We start from the raw sequence: 14,200 nt of genomic DNA, 5'->3' as shown, positions 1-14,200 counted from the left end.
TCGCCATGTAAGATTTTTCCAATATCGTGCATTATTGTAGATATAGACTAGGCAAAGTTTAGCAGAGTTTTCTTGAATAAACACAACTCAACACATTGTAATGTAATTGAAATTCTTGTCCTTTTTATTATAATGACGTTTGAATAAATAGAGTAAAATGATCATCTCCTTAAGTAATAAATAGAATAGATGAACATTTAATGCGACCTACAAATATTTCCCTTTAGGTGGAAAATAATTATTTTTACATTGAATTGTTAATATGAGTTTATAAAAAAAAGAAAATCACCTTCAGTTAACCAGTGGTTGCTTTTGTGATCTATTGTCACCTTTAGTATTCATGCTTTTTCTGGGGGTGGGGGTACATTCTCAATATTCACAGTCTCAGTTACTTTCAAAAAAGTGGAACAAACATTATTATATAGCAGTAGAATGAATCCTGAGGTGCTCGCATAACACTATAAACTGAAAAGAGTATTGTGTCTCAGATTTCCTCGGGCACTAACTCTTAGTAGTGGACTTTGGGAACTCAGAAGGGTTTTTGAGCTAAAAAGTGAGAATGTTCCACTTTAGTGGAATATTGCTTTAAGGCTTCAAGACAGGATACAACTTTGGGCACTGTGGCATGGCAATATTCTCTGAAATAGGAAAATGTAATGTGACACATGGGACCAATATTAAATAGATCTCTCCAAGCAACAAGAAGTTTTGATAGTAATTAGTGCAAGTGTGTTCTGATAACTCCCTAAGGTCACTCCCCCACGAAGAGCTACTGTGGTTGTTCTTAGCCTTTTTGTACGGGATTAACATTATGATACTCACAAATACTAAGGATGTGGTTGAGTGCACAGTCTCAGAAGGTCTCATTAAGTCAGACATGGAAAAGTAGAGAAGGGGTAAAGAGAAAGAGGTAAAGCAGAGAGGACAATTAGGTTAATCACAAAGTTACCCCAGCCATTTTAAATTTGTTTTATATTCCCCCATTTCTGTCTGTCTGAAGACTTGAATTCAACATTAGATTCACTGCCTGGAGCTTGGCTTGTGCTGACACTTCAGTCACAGATGCACTTTATGTCAGAGATGAGTTTAATGGCAGCATTAAACATCCGTAGCCCCAGGTGTTGAATGCAGATGAGTGCACTGTCTGTCAGATGGAAAGGAGTGACAAATGAGGGTGATCATTCTCCAATAGCTGCTGTGTACTGTTATTCTTCACTTGTGCATGCATACAGGTGCACACATGACACACAGATTACACAGCATTACACACACACACACACACACACACACACTTATAGTGGATTGTCCCCATGCATGTGTGTTGTCAGTAAGCAATTTAATGAGGGAAAAGCTGCCCTATCTAGCTATTTCTGAGTGTTAACGTGTCTTACTGTTTTTATTCCTGAGACAATGCAGTCTTCATATTGCTGTTTGACAAGGGTGCTGCTGCCCACCACTCTTTATTGCTGCTTAAGATAAAGCACTTCAATCACTCCTCATTTATTTGACGAGCAGTCATTATTTGTTACTTTGTGTGCTAACTGAACATTATGTAAACCTAGACATCTAAGTGTGCATATAGGCCTGTGTGTCTCGTCGTTGCTGGCTCTGTGTGGATGTACAGGTATGTGCTAGAGCCAACGGCCCTGTAATAAAACACTTTGTGAGTGGTAAAATAATGAAAGTCATAAAACGGCAGATAATTGGATTTTTCAGGTTGGCGAAGTGGATCACTTCTAACACAGCTACTGAGAAATGGCTTTAGAGGTGAGAGGGGTGAGTCAGAAGGGTTGAGGGGAGAATTAAAGGGAGAGAAAAATACATGTTTAAAGGAAAGGACAAAACTTTCCTTTAAACAAAAACAAGAGGAAAAAGAAAATATGAGAGGAGAATAGAATAGAAAAGATTTTGTGGACAGAAGGGGGCAAAAGAAAAATTAGACAACAATTTTAAGGATTAAGGAAGGGAGCATTTTTCTTTTTTGTGTACTTTTTCCTTTCCTTTGTATAATAACTCTGAAAAGAGGGTAGAGAGAACAATCTTTGTGAAAACAATGATTTGCTCTTTAGTCCGTGTGTTCAGTAGTGATCAGCTTCACACTGACATGGTCACGCATTACCAGTTTCGGCCACTAGCTGGTGTAATAGTATATCTTTATAATTTCAAATTAGGACTTTATCCATGCGTGTTGTTGAAGACTTTCAGATTTGACAAAAAATACGATGAGGTGGAGTTGGTGCAATATGAAGATATTTTTATACAACCTGAGTTATTTTTGCAGAGCAAATGCACCAATTTACTGGTTGCACAATAATTAGTGTACTACGATAGTTCCCTTTACACAGGCTGATGAATAGGCCTCAAATATGGTTTTATCCGGCAGTCTAATCTTATAATTGACTTCTATCACAACATCCTTATCCCTGCACTAAAATACATACTCTGTGTTGTGTGTGTGTGTCTGTCTGTCTGTCTGTCCGTGTGTGGGTGTATTAGTGAGCAAGAAAGAGAGAGGTAGAGCGTGAGTATAAGTATATAATAAATAAATAAGCGAGCGTGTCCGGCTATCGGCTCATGACAGTGAAAAGACAGATGACCCTGAGTAGAGGAACGGCCTCCGTGCGTGTATAACATCTATCATCGCGGAACAGACTTGTCTTCAACTGTGCTGTGCACTTCCCGGTGTGTGTTTGTGTGTGTGCTCTTCCACATACTGCATGTGTGGGGTAATTACCTGTAGGTGAGACTTGTACTTAGCTGGAAAGCGAATTTATCTACTCTGTAACCGGAGTCAAAAATATATACTCTGACATGACATGCTCACGCATGAACACATGCATATACCTCACACACACAACACCGGCAGCTTGGCAGTCTTTGCCATTGCTGCTGTCATTGAAACAGTCGCTCGGTTCCGTGTTTTGTTCCATCCTCCCTGAGAGCTGGGTTTCATTGAGGTAAACAGGTAACCTGCTCTTTTTATTCTGAAAGGAGATTTCAGGTCCAAAATATCAAACCACAGTAAGCGCTAACTTCTGTTTGAGAAATGGTGCATTGATGGTTCAAGTCTCTTCTAAAAAATATGTTGCAGAGATACTGCCAATGTTCACATTTTGTGTTTTAATCCTACAATATCTGCTTGTGATAGCAAAAGCTTGACTAAGGTGTGATTTTTTTTTTTTTTTTTATAAATGTAAAAACTGACTTCCTACACACAATGAGAAGCGGCGTGAACCTTGGTGTCTCTATCTTCCTAAATTTAACAATCTTACTTTGCCGTGCAGTACATGAACTACTTTTGCACACTAAATATGAACACTAAATATTGTCAGGCAGGACGTATACAATGAAATGCTGTTGCAAATTAGTTAGTAGATGGATGTTATTCATAGTATATAAGGTTGCCTATTTTTTGTAAATAAAAGCTAAATACGTTCATCACTTAAATGCCATTTCTATCGCCGACATGACAAAGGACCAAGAAAAAGTGAGATTTAGTGGTATTCTAATTTCTTTTGTTTTTTAAATGTTCCCTACAGTAAAACACTATTTTAGCCCAACTTTTCCACTTGTAGTCACCTGAAACAGTAATTACCCAGCATATGGGCACCTCTATGATTATAGTTCTGGGTGGGTATAGTTTGAACACCTCCCCACTTATTTTTCTGTCACACCGTGGAATTGGTGTGCACCACAGCGGTAAAAAAAGATCCCAAACCTAAAAGCCCAAAAGCTAGAAAAAGGGCAAGAGTGTCAGTCCCAGAGAAACACAGACATACAAAAACAAAACAAAAAAACAACTTTGAGAGAAGAAAAAAAACTTTATCGTGGCACCGCACTGCAACACTTGACACAAGCTGTCAGGTAGAAGAGTGCATGATTGATCATATGTCATTTATTCACGCTCAATTCATCTTGCCTCGATAGCAGGGTTGAGCAACAGAGAAATAAATGGAGAAACTTCACTCGATGTCAGGCAGGAACAAAAGCAACCACGTATATACAGTTTCAGGTGGGAGAAAAGAACCGGTGGCTACTTGACAGACAGAGCTCAGCGGTCCTCAAAAAAACAGCAGGCTTCATCGACATTTGTCTGAGGTGCTAAGCAGAATCCCCGGGGGGCACCTTAGGCTTTGATACTGCATCAGTTTAGTGTAGTGGTTGTCAGAGTGATAGAGGGGGGAAAAGAGATGAAGGGGCAAAGGAGGAGCTGTAGGGACATGAGACAAGGAGTCAGGGTGGGGGTTTGAGAAGGGAAGGGCAGGTGGACAAAGAAAAGTAAGAGAGAAGGGAGCTTGGACGGAGTCATCGAGGGTCGATGATTGATGAGAGAAAGAGAGTGAGAAGGACAGAGACGGTGACTGGATGATGGGGAAAAGAAGAAATAGGGGTTGGATGGGGAACCAGTGAAGAAGAAGGTATTCGGGCAAATGAGGGAGCCATTCAGTCAGACCTTTTTAGTGAGAAGTCTTTGGAGTGGCTCATGTTGATCGATATTTTAGTGATATGGTCGTCTTTTGCTCAAAGAACATTTCTCCTGGAGAATTTGCTGTCTGACTTAATGCTCCCCGCCACTGTTTACTTGGTGATTTTTTCTGGAAAATGGGACTAAAGGCATCTAATTTCCTCTCACCTCCTCTCTAAATGGCTATCAGTCAAGAGCGAACACGGTCTCTTGATGATAAAGAGCTGCTCGCTTCTGCGTCTATGCCTGCCTCTCCTTACTGCCATCCCCTCTTCTCCCCTCCTTTTCTTGATATGCAGACTGTGAACTCCCTGCTTGTTTTTAGAAAGGAGATTGGTATCCCAGTTCACCTTTTGAAAATGTCATAAAGGAGGTGAGATACACACTCCTCCTTTATGCACGTCTGTCAAAATATTACAGCTTGGCAGACAAATGAAGCACTTTAGTTTATTTAAAGACATTTAATTAATCTGTTGATTAATTTTAGGCTTTTTTTTCAGTTTATTTTATGGCAGCTTTCTTTTAATACCAAATATGGGAAAACTGTCCATAACCATGTTATAAGCACACAGTACATTGCATTTGCAGTATTTTTCTGTTAGGCGGCTGTGGCTCAGTGGTAGAGCGGTTGCCTGCCAATCGGAAGGTTGGTGGTTCGATCCCCGCCCCTGCAGTCATTGGGCAAGACACTGAACCCCGAGTCGCCCCCGGTGCTGCGCATCGGAGTGTGAATGTGTGTGAGTGTTTATCTGATGAGCAGGTGGCACCTTGTACGGCAGCCCCGGCCACAGTGTATGAATGTGTGTGAATGGTGAATGTTTCCTGTAGATGTAAAAGCGCTTTGATTAAGCTAAGACTATATAAAATACAGCACATTTACATGTTACTATGTTGTTACACACACATGTTACGCTTGTGAGAAAGAAATAATCTATTGATTGTTAATAGTTTTACACTTTCAGACCACATTGGCCTTGGAGCTAAACATTCAACATGCTATTATTATGTTCTTAGTTTTGATATTTGGAAAAATCTCTTTGGGCCAAGTAAGGGTCATTTGCACGTATTGATAGAAAACCTGACTGTAATTGCTTTTAATATTTGTCAATGGAAAAAGGACACATTCTAAAGGTAACTTTTCAGCATTTACAAAACTCAGTGTTGTGGTTATTTTTACTTAGTTAAGTCAAATACTAGTCTGGCTATCACCAAGCTCAATAGATTTGAGATTGAGTATTGGTCTGGGCAGTCTGCTCTGTATTTTCTCTGCACAAGAGGCGTGACCAACGGGAATAGTTCAAATGACTCTCTACGCAATTGGATAGTCCTTTGAACAATCAGACCAACGATCCGGGTGACGTAAAAGCGACAGCGGCACCAATAGGTTTGGTGCGCTTTGGTGGCGTTTGGTGGCCACTATGTTGAATGTAAATAAGAAGCTGCTCGTGTCACTATCATCATCGTGTTAAACCCGCCAATAGCGGGCCAGGTAGATAAGTCAGTTTGTGATTGGTTACCACTAAATTGTGAACTGAAGCAGGCAAATTAAATGCGAAGGTTTCCAGACCGTGCTGCAGGGGGAAATCAAATCGCCGGCAGAGTGGGCGGGGTTAATTTAATTTAATCTGTTTATTGATTCCCAATGGGGAAATTACAATTTACACTCTGTGTCCACACTTTGTTAGTTATCACACACTCAGGATCTGTACATGCACTAATGGAGAGATGTCAGAGTGAGTGGGCTGCCAGCTGAACCAGCGCCCTGAGCGGTTGGGGGGGTACGGTGCCTTGCTCAAGGGCACCTGGCAGTGCCCAGGAGGTGAAGTGGCAACTCTCCAGCCACCAATCCACACTCCTTACTTTTTGGTCTATACAGGGACTTGAACCAGTGACCCTCCGGTTCCCAACCCAACTCCCTACGGACTGAGCTACTGCCACCCAGTCTAGTCAATTACCATAGATTATTTGCTTATTGATGCTTTTGAATTTTCTCTGGTCCTGGTACTCTTACCAGTATCATCACACATGAACATAGCCAGACCAGACTTTGAAAGGTTTTACCATGATTCTACATCTTGGACTTGTTTCTGCAGAAGAATAATTGCGGACATGCAGTAACACAAAACACTCGAAAAAGATACCAAACAGGATCACCGTTTGAAAAGAGTGCTAAATGTGCCCATGGACAACCATATAACAAGTTTAAATGTTAATCCTAAAATGAAAATATAGAAAATTTAAATGGCTTTCCAGAATGTATCTTTTACTACCCATAATCATCAAATATTGTAGTCAAAATCTAAATTATGCTCCACAACAACAGCCAAGCAATTGCATTCATAATGCACACACTATCATAAAGTAAGTTGTTGCATTCATTTTCCTAATGTATTTGGTATTTTTTATGTATGAGTGGCCAGGCAAAGATGTAACAGACCAAATTAAAACATTGCTGTACTAAATAGGTATTGGAAAAGATACAAAGAACAGAGGCCATGCACCAGGGACCAAAGACATACTGCAGACAGTATTTTGTTTTTATTTTTAAACGGGGCAGTTAATTGAAACAATGCCTTGCATATAATCAGAATCAGATTTATTACCAAGCAGGTTTACACTTGCAATGAATTTGCCCTGCTGTATTAGGCGCATACAGTAAACAATACACATATTAAAAATGGAATGAACAAGACAGTAAAGTACTGCTAGAGTCAAGAACAGGTTGTGTTAAAATATTGTTTAGGGGATGTGCAAAAGTTCACAGTATATATAATATCTGCAATGGTCAGGGATAATAGTCCGGGGGGGTGGTGGTGGTCAGTGGTGGTCCTGGGCCTTGTTGATGAGGCCTGAAGAAACTGTTGTTGTGGCGTAGGTTTTGGTTCTAATGGAACACAGCCTGCTGTCAGAGAGTAGTGTTTTTAAAGGTTTGTCTCCGGGGTGGGAGGTATTGGCCATGATCTTTCCCGCCCGCCTCAGGGTCCTGGAAGTGTACAGGATCTGGAGGGACAGACGATTGCAGCCAATCACCTTCTCAGCAGAGCGAATGATACACCGCAGTCTGCCCTTGTCCTTGGCAGTGGTAGCAGCGTACCAGATGATGATTGAGGAGGTGAGGATGGACTTGATGATGGCAGAGTAGAGGTGCACCATCATTATCTTTGGCAGGTTGAAGTTCTTCAGCTGCCACAGGAAGTACCTCCTCTGTCCTCTGTGTCTTTTTGATGAGAGAGCTGGCTCAGAACACAATCAGCTGCGCACGTAAACACAATCACAGGGTTGTTTCTGCAGAAGAATAATTGCAACATGCAGTAACACAAAACACTCGAAAAAGAAGTACAAAAAGACAGGATCACACAGCTGTGATGGGCTTTAATGAATCAAAGCTCTTGACATTGACATATCTTTTTGAGTTGATAATGATAGTGAGTCTCAGGATTAGAAGTTGGACTTGTGTGCGTTGGCTTCTTTGATCTCTGAATGCATTAGTTTGTTTGCACATGCAGGCATTTGTATGTGCTTTTATTTTGTCTGTTTGGGTGGGGGTTTGTTATCACCTCATGTTGTCGGTTTTAATTCATCTTAAAACAGACTTATTATAGAAATGATGGCTCATTAAAATTGAGTCCATAGGAAGTCCTGTGGAGCAGCTGTTGCAGGTGTTGGTCTCCATCTGACCTTTGTTTCACCATCTTTCTTCCTTGTGCTGTAGAAATCTCTCTCCTATATTTCATTTCTCTTTCTCTCTCTTTTCTCTTGTCTTTTTGTTATGTATTATTTAAAGCCACTTTGAATTGAATTTCCATAAATCTTCACATATTGGTTTTAAAAAAAAAAAGTGAAAAATGTGTATCTTCACTGCTCTTAGAATGATGCATACAGATCATTGCTTTGTAGAAGGTATAGTTTACAGTGTTGTACCTATTTATTTGTACCCATTATACATTTTTTGGCCACACATGATCGGAAGCAACATACTAGGAACTATTGGGGATATTCAGAAGCAGCTCATATCTTGCCATTGCTGTGTAATGTATTATCTACACCATCTGTAACAACCAAGGGAAAGGATGAGATCCCACTGGTTGCCTGTGGAGAGCAGTGAGGAGCAGTGAAGTCAGGTCAATGATCAAGTTTTCATACTGACTCATAATAGCATTTCCTCTCTTTATTTCTCTCCCTTCCCTTCAATCAACCTCTTCTCCAGGGAGCCCAACCGTCCGACCAGCCTGCTGCCTGCTGACTGGAGCTCGTTGCTGGGTTTGGGGAGGGAAGATGAACCCTTACCTCCAGGGCTGGAGACCCTTCCATTTCGACTGATGCAGCAGGACTGCACTGCTGTCAAAACCCTACTTTTAAGACTTAGACGAACACTGCAAGAGGTAGGCTACACACATGCACACACAGACACAAGCATCCAGACTCTTCTTAACAAAAGTAAAGAATAACACAATTAGATGCCCAAATGCATTGTTATTCCAGACAGACCCTTCTCTGATCAAGTTATAAATGTATTAAATTATTCTTAACCAGTGGCAAATAGCATGATGCAATTGGCATTTCGAACCAAAACAGTGCAGTGCTCCACTGACAAATTTCTTCACTCCCTGTTTTAATCAGTTCTATTTCTGCTCCATAAAATCTTTTTAAATTGGATGTTTTTTCACCTTTTAAAAAGTCTCAGTAATCACTTTGTTTTGTTAATTTAATCAGATTCTACAACTGAGCGTTTGCCATCATATTCTTAAAAAATGCACACATACACTCACACTCCACACATTAATCCTTCTGTTTCAGAGTATAACTTTGCTCTTTAAATCCTTTGGCTTGCTTAAAGTTTTACTTCAGGCTTTGAGGTCCTCTCAGTCTGAATGTCGGGGAAACAAGTAAAATTACACAGATTACATCCCATTATAGACATAATTAGCTGTAATGGTCACTTTGTAAAGCACTGACACGTTGCAAAAGCTGCACAAGGTTTAACTGTAAAAGCCAGGGAACCAAATTGATGGCCCTGTGCAGTCATGCGATATTTTAACTGTGGGACTACTTTACAAAAGAATGTAAACGTAACATTTACATTTTAGAATGTATTGAGATTTTCTTGAAGAACATTACATTGTTCTAAATGTGATTTACATGTTTTATTTGGTGTAGTTGCAATTTGCATAGAGCTTGACTTGTGGCAGATTCTCAGTCATAATGATAAAACATACAATCAACTGCTGATTGTAAATTCCAGTTTAAGTTAGAGTTCACGCCAGGCTGGAATGATAATTACGGAAAGATAATTACACTCTTGTAGAGTGTGGTAAGTATTTCAAAGTTGTGAAAGCACAGCTTCAATAGAACTAGTTATTTGGAAGTTAATGTTTGGTGGTGCTTAATGTATTGTTTGTATCTTTATGTATGTGTTTTTAAATGTATTTATTTTTTTGGAATGAGAGTGCTCACATTCTAACTAATACCCTTTATCACAATGTTTTGAAAGTGTATGATATATTAAATACCAAAAAGGGATCATAGTAGTACCATATACTGTGGAAAGAACATCCATTAGCAATATCTAGATGTTGTTTTCTTGTAATCTACATGGATGACTGACCCTTACCAAATGCAGCAATATTAAATAGACACACACTCACAAATACACAAGATTACATATAAAAGGGTGACCAGACCTTCCCTAATACCCCACCATTAGTCCCTCTAAACTAAGATCAAAGCTAGCTGTGAGGACCTCTCTGTGAATTACAGTCCACAGAGGCATATGTATGACTTTTTCCCTTTCTCTTCAGTTTTCATCACTCTGTTTTTTCCTCCCAGGACCACTGTAAGAGAGACATCAGACATGAAAATGATAAGATAATAATTAGTGCAGAGAGAGACATAAACTACAGGGGTGATGGAGAGACCAAAGGGAGTGTGAGAGAAAGAGAGAACGATATAGAGTAGCAGAACATGAATATGAAAGAAGGGATACTTTGCCGTCTTTGCTTGCTTTGTTGTATCATTAGCTTGCAAATTGTGTTACCCTCCATCAACGGATGTAATCCATTCTTCAGCAAGGAGAGGCATGGCATGTCTGTATGCTCTTCATTTTATTTGCTTGACCTTCTGGTATTGGGCCTAATCATCTGTTCTTTTCTTTTGTTAGCCTTCACTTATCGTCCTTTTGTTGTAATGGCTGTCAAAATGCTGGTCAGCTTTATATGTCACACATAACATAGCTGAGTTCCATTCTAGACATCATCAAAACAGCTGAAAACTTTGGGAAAGGCTTTCAAAGAGGCACAAATTACAACAATGACTCATGCAGTGTAGACTAAGAACCAGGAAGCCAGACACCAAAAGTCCAATATTTATATCACTATCTCCTAGATTTTTCTCCATCTGATCTCTTTACCAGTCACTACTGTAGCAAAGAGTGTTTTAATATATCATGGACAACCTAATATAATAAAAAATTGCAAAGTTGACATTTACATGATACCCAATAAGTGACCTTGTCACTCTGTTAAACATTTAGGTTTCCCACAAATATAATAAAATACACCAATAAGCAGCCAGGAGCAGCTTGGTAGAAACGTTGCTGAGAGGCCGATTGCTTGGCCTCCAGTATTGCCTGCTTGGAGCTTTCTTGAGAACCACTCATCTAAACAACTTTACACTCGACACTGTGCTTCCTTGGATCCTTAGCAGTACACCTGCTATGACACTGTTGCATCTTCTAGCAATGCTGGAGTATGTGCTTTATTTGCCAACGGCTAGCTCTATGGGACTGGGCTATTGTAGGAAGCAAAAGTGTTCATTCTGAAAGTTTTGATACAATTTAACATCTCTGGTCTTTCCAGTCTCTCTTTCTTCATCTGTTCTTTAATGTACTGTATCGAGCTACTAAGAGCAAACTGTACCAAGCATGCTGTTTGGCGTTTTGTCGTGTAACAATAGCGCTCCCCTCTCAATACACTGCACAGTGTGTACCTAACACACTATTAATACATTTGTACCATGGGTCTCAAGAGCTCACACTCAACACTGCACTTCCTTCCACCCGCCATGAGTGAAGTCAATCGGTTTAATGGTTGTGACAGACAGACACTTTTTATTTTATTATTATACAATAGTTCATGTCTGAAGACTGCAAATTAGTCTTTTAATAATTCTTTTTAATTACGCAAGTGTTGTTTCAAAGTCAGACAGCAAATGAAAGAAACTTGTTTTTTCTTTATTAAAATTTTAAGTAATTTTAAAAACTTTATTCAACAGTGACAGTGGATAGACAGGGAAGGGGGAGAGAAAGAGAGGGGCTGACACGCAGCAAAGGGTCGCTGGTTGGATTCAAACCCGGGCCGCTGCAAAGGACTCAGCCTACATGGGGCGCACGCTCTTACTGGGTGAGCTAGAGGTCGCCCCGGCCATATACAGTATGAGGTGATCTCCTTCAACCATAAGGAGGCAGGAGGGGAAAGTTCACTCTTCCACAGGATAGGGATACACTTGTTTCCAGCAATCAAGGCTAATTTGATAAAGCGCATATTTTTCCTCCTGTCAGCTGGCAGAGGTGCTGTGTCCCCTAACAAAGCAAGTCTTGTATATCATATTTGTCAGATTAGATTATTTAAGGCAGCAGTAGAGACTCCAACCATGTGTCATCCAATGTGTTGTTTATCATGTTGGCTGAACGGAAAACACTTCTAAAATGCCACTGTCCATGTGTGCATTGTTGCCACACAACACAATGATCCCCATTTGTCAATGTCATCCGTGGATTCTAGCAAAACTGTGACAGTTCTGCTTGTTACAACATATACTTACAGTCTTTTTGGACATGGTTGTGCAATATCCACACATGCACCGCCACTCCCTGTTAGCTTGTGCCTCTGCAGCATCTCTGTCCATCTCAGTGACTCTTACCCTCAAGGCAGCTGCTTGACTTGTTGGAGCAGCTTATTCTAGCTGCCTCTACCAAATTCTTTCAGCAGCATAGTGTTGTTACAAGGATAGTGTATAGTGGAATTGCTGTTGTTTATTACATTAAAGACAGTGGCCCTCATCTCTGCAGTCATTTGCACTTTTGAAAGAAGCAGAACCCTTTCTTTATAGTATTAGTTTAACACAAGAACCCCTGAAGCCCAGGTTTAAAAACAAAGAAAAAACTTTAGCAATACTCAAGCAGAGTTAATATTTTAAATTCAAATCACCCACACTGTTCGCCACTACATTGCATGACACTATGTTGTCAAGTGTGTGCTGCCTTCTGATAAAAGCCATATGTCAATGAGAGAGAGAGTTAATGTACCTTGAGTTATTTGAAGGTTTTTATTTCTTGATTTAACTGATGTGTGAATGGGATTAAAGGGGTGTATCAAACTGCAAAACCTGCTTTCCTCTCTAAGGCCATTCGTCATCTTTAGACATTTAGCTTCTAGGTTGTGGAAGTCATTAAATCCAGAGCTCCTAGGCAGTTTTTCCCCTTCTCAAATCTAAAAGGCAATTTACTGAACCACATCTAATTGTGGGGACAGTTGTGTGGTAAAGGCCTGTGGGACGGGACTGAGCTTAAAGACAATGTGGATGTGAGAGAGAGAGAGAGAACGAGAGAGAGAGCGAGAGAGTGACATCGAGTGTTTGAATGTGTGCCTGTCTCTCGAAATGTGTAAAGGCATTGATCACTGATGACATTGAGGGCCTGATGCTTCATTAAAGAAGAATTCCAGTCAATTTCAAAATGTGGCTCTGTTGTTTGGAAATTTGGAGTGCTGTCAGTAGCAAGTAAAATAAAAACAATCGGTGCTGCCTACACCGTGTACTCCTCCTGCTAAAGTTAGCAACCAACAGGCCAAAACAGGAAATAAACAGAGATATGGATTAACACAACTTTTTTGCTTTTCTGTCACACCTACTGCAGTCAGATTTGCTGTGTACCCTCGGAAGGAATCACTGCACATGAGTAGGCACTTGGAATGACATTTTGAACATGTTTAGAGGCTAAAAACTTGTTTAAAATTCGCCTGTTGGGTGCTAACTCTAGCAGGAGGAATACACAGTGTAGGCAGCACTGATTGTTTTCGCTTTTCTTGCTACTGACAGCACTCCAAAATTCCAAACAACAGCACTATGTGTTGAAATCGACCGGAATTCTCCTTTTAAAAGGTCACCCAAACTTATATACCATCAAGTTTTTGGTGTGCAAAGATTTGTGCTCAGATGTTTCTCAGAGTTACCTACCTAACCTGAAACTAGGCCAATAATGTGTGCAAACAAAATCATGGGTTCAAGCATAAAAAGCCCCTTTTTAGATCGTATTTTATTGTCGTCTCTCTTAAACAACAGACAAATTGGCTTGCATATAAATCTGCAAGAGGGCAGCAGATTGAAAGAAATAGACTTTATCAGCAAACTAGGTTGGTGGTTTTACTTTACATTTTCTTGTTCATTGTCACGTCTTTGTCATGTATCTTATCATATCATCCTTGTGTGTGCTGCCATGTCCTTACCATGCAGCATTACATCGATATCAGCAGTCTCGCCTGAAGACATGACTTTATCCTCTCCAGCTTCACCATCTGTCCGATCATAAGCCCTCACAGGTGACATTTAGACCAGCGTATGCCCTCTTTAAGGAGTGTAAGTGCGTCCACATTTGTGTCTCCCTTTGTCACATGAATGTATGCACCATATTGTGTGTGTGTGTGTGTGTGTGTGTGTGTGTGTGTGTGTGTGTGTGTGTGT

The 14,200-nt window shown here is 40.2% G+C and overlaps 1 protein-coding gene across 5 annotated transcripts in view; it reads left to right on the top strand.

Moving 5' to 3' along the window:
* The window catches only part of ccser1 (coiled-coil serine-rich protein 1), a 133,336-nt gene that overhangs the window by 38,015 nt on the left and 81,121 nt on the right, over positions 1-14,200 (top strand). For all 5 annotated transcript variants that reach the window (XM_032515427.1, XM_032515428.1, XM_032515429.1 and 2 more), the window contains exon 7: positions 8,673-8,847. In XM_032515427.1, the coding sequence (XP_032371318.1) occupies positions 8,673-8,847 (175 nt within the window). The remainder of the gene's footprint in view (positions 1-8,672; positions 8,848-14,200) is intronic.

Source organism: Etheostoma spectabile, chromosome 5, assembly GCF_008692095.1.
Source record: "Etheostoma spectabile isolate EspeVRDwgs_2016 chromosome 5, UIUC_Espe_1.0, whole genome shotgun sequence".
NCBI lineage: Eukaryota > Metazoa > Chordata > Actinopteri > Perciformes > Percidae > Etheostoma > Etheostoma spectabile.
Note: the sequence above shows the minus strand (reverse complement) of the source record. Positions and strands in the feature narration are given on the sequence as shown.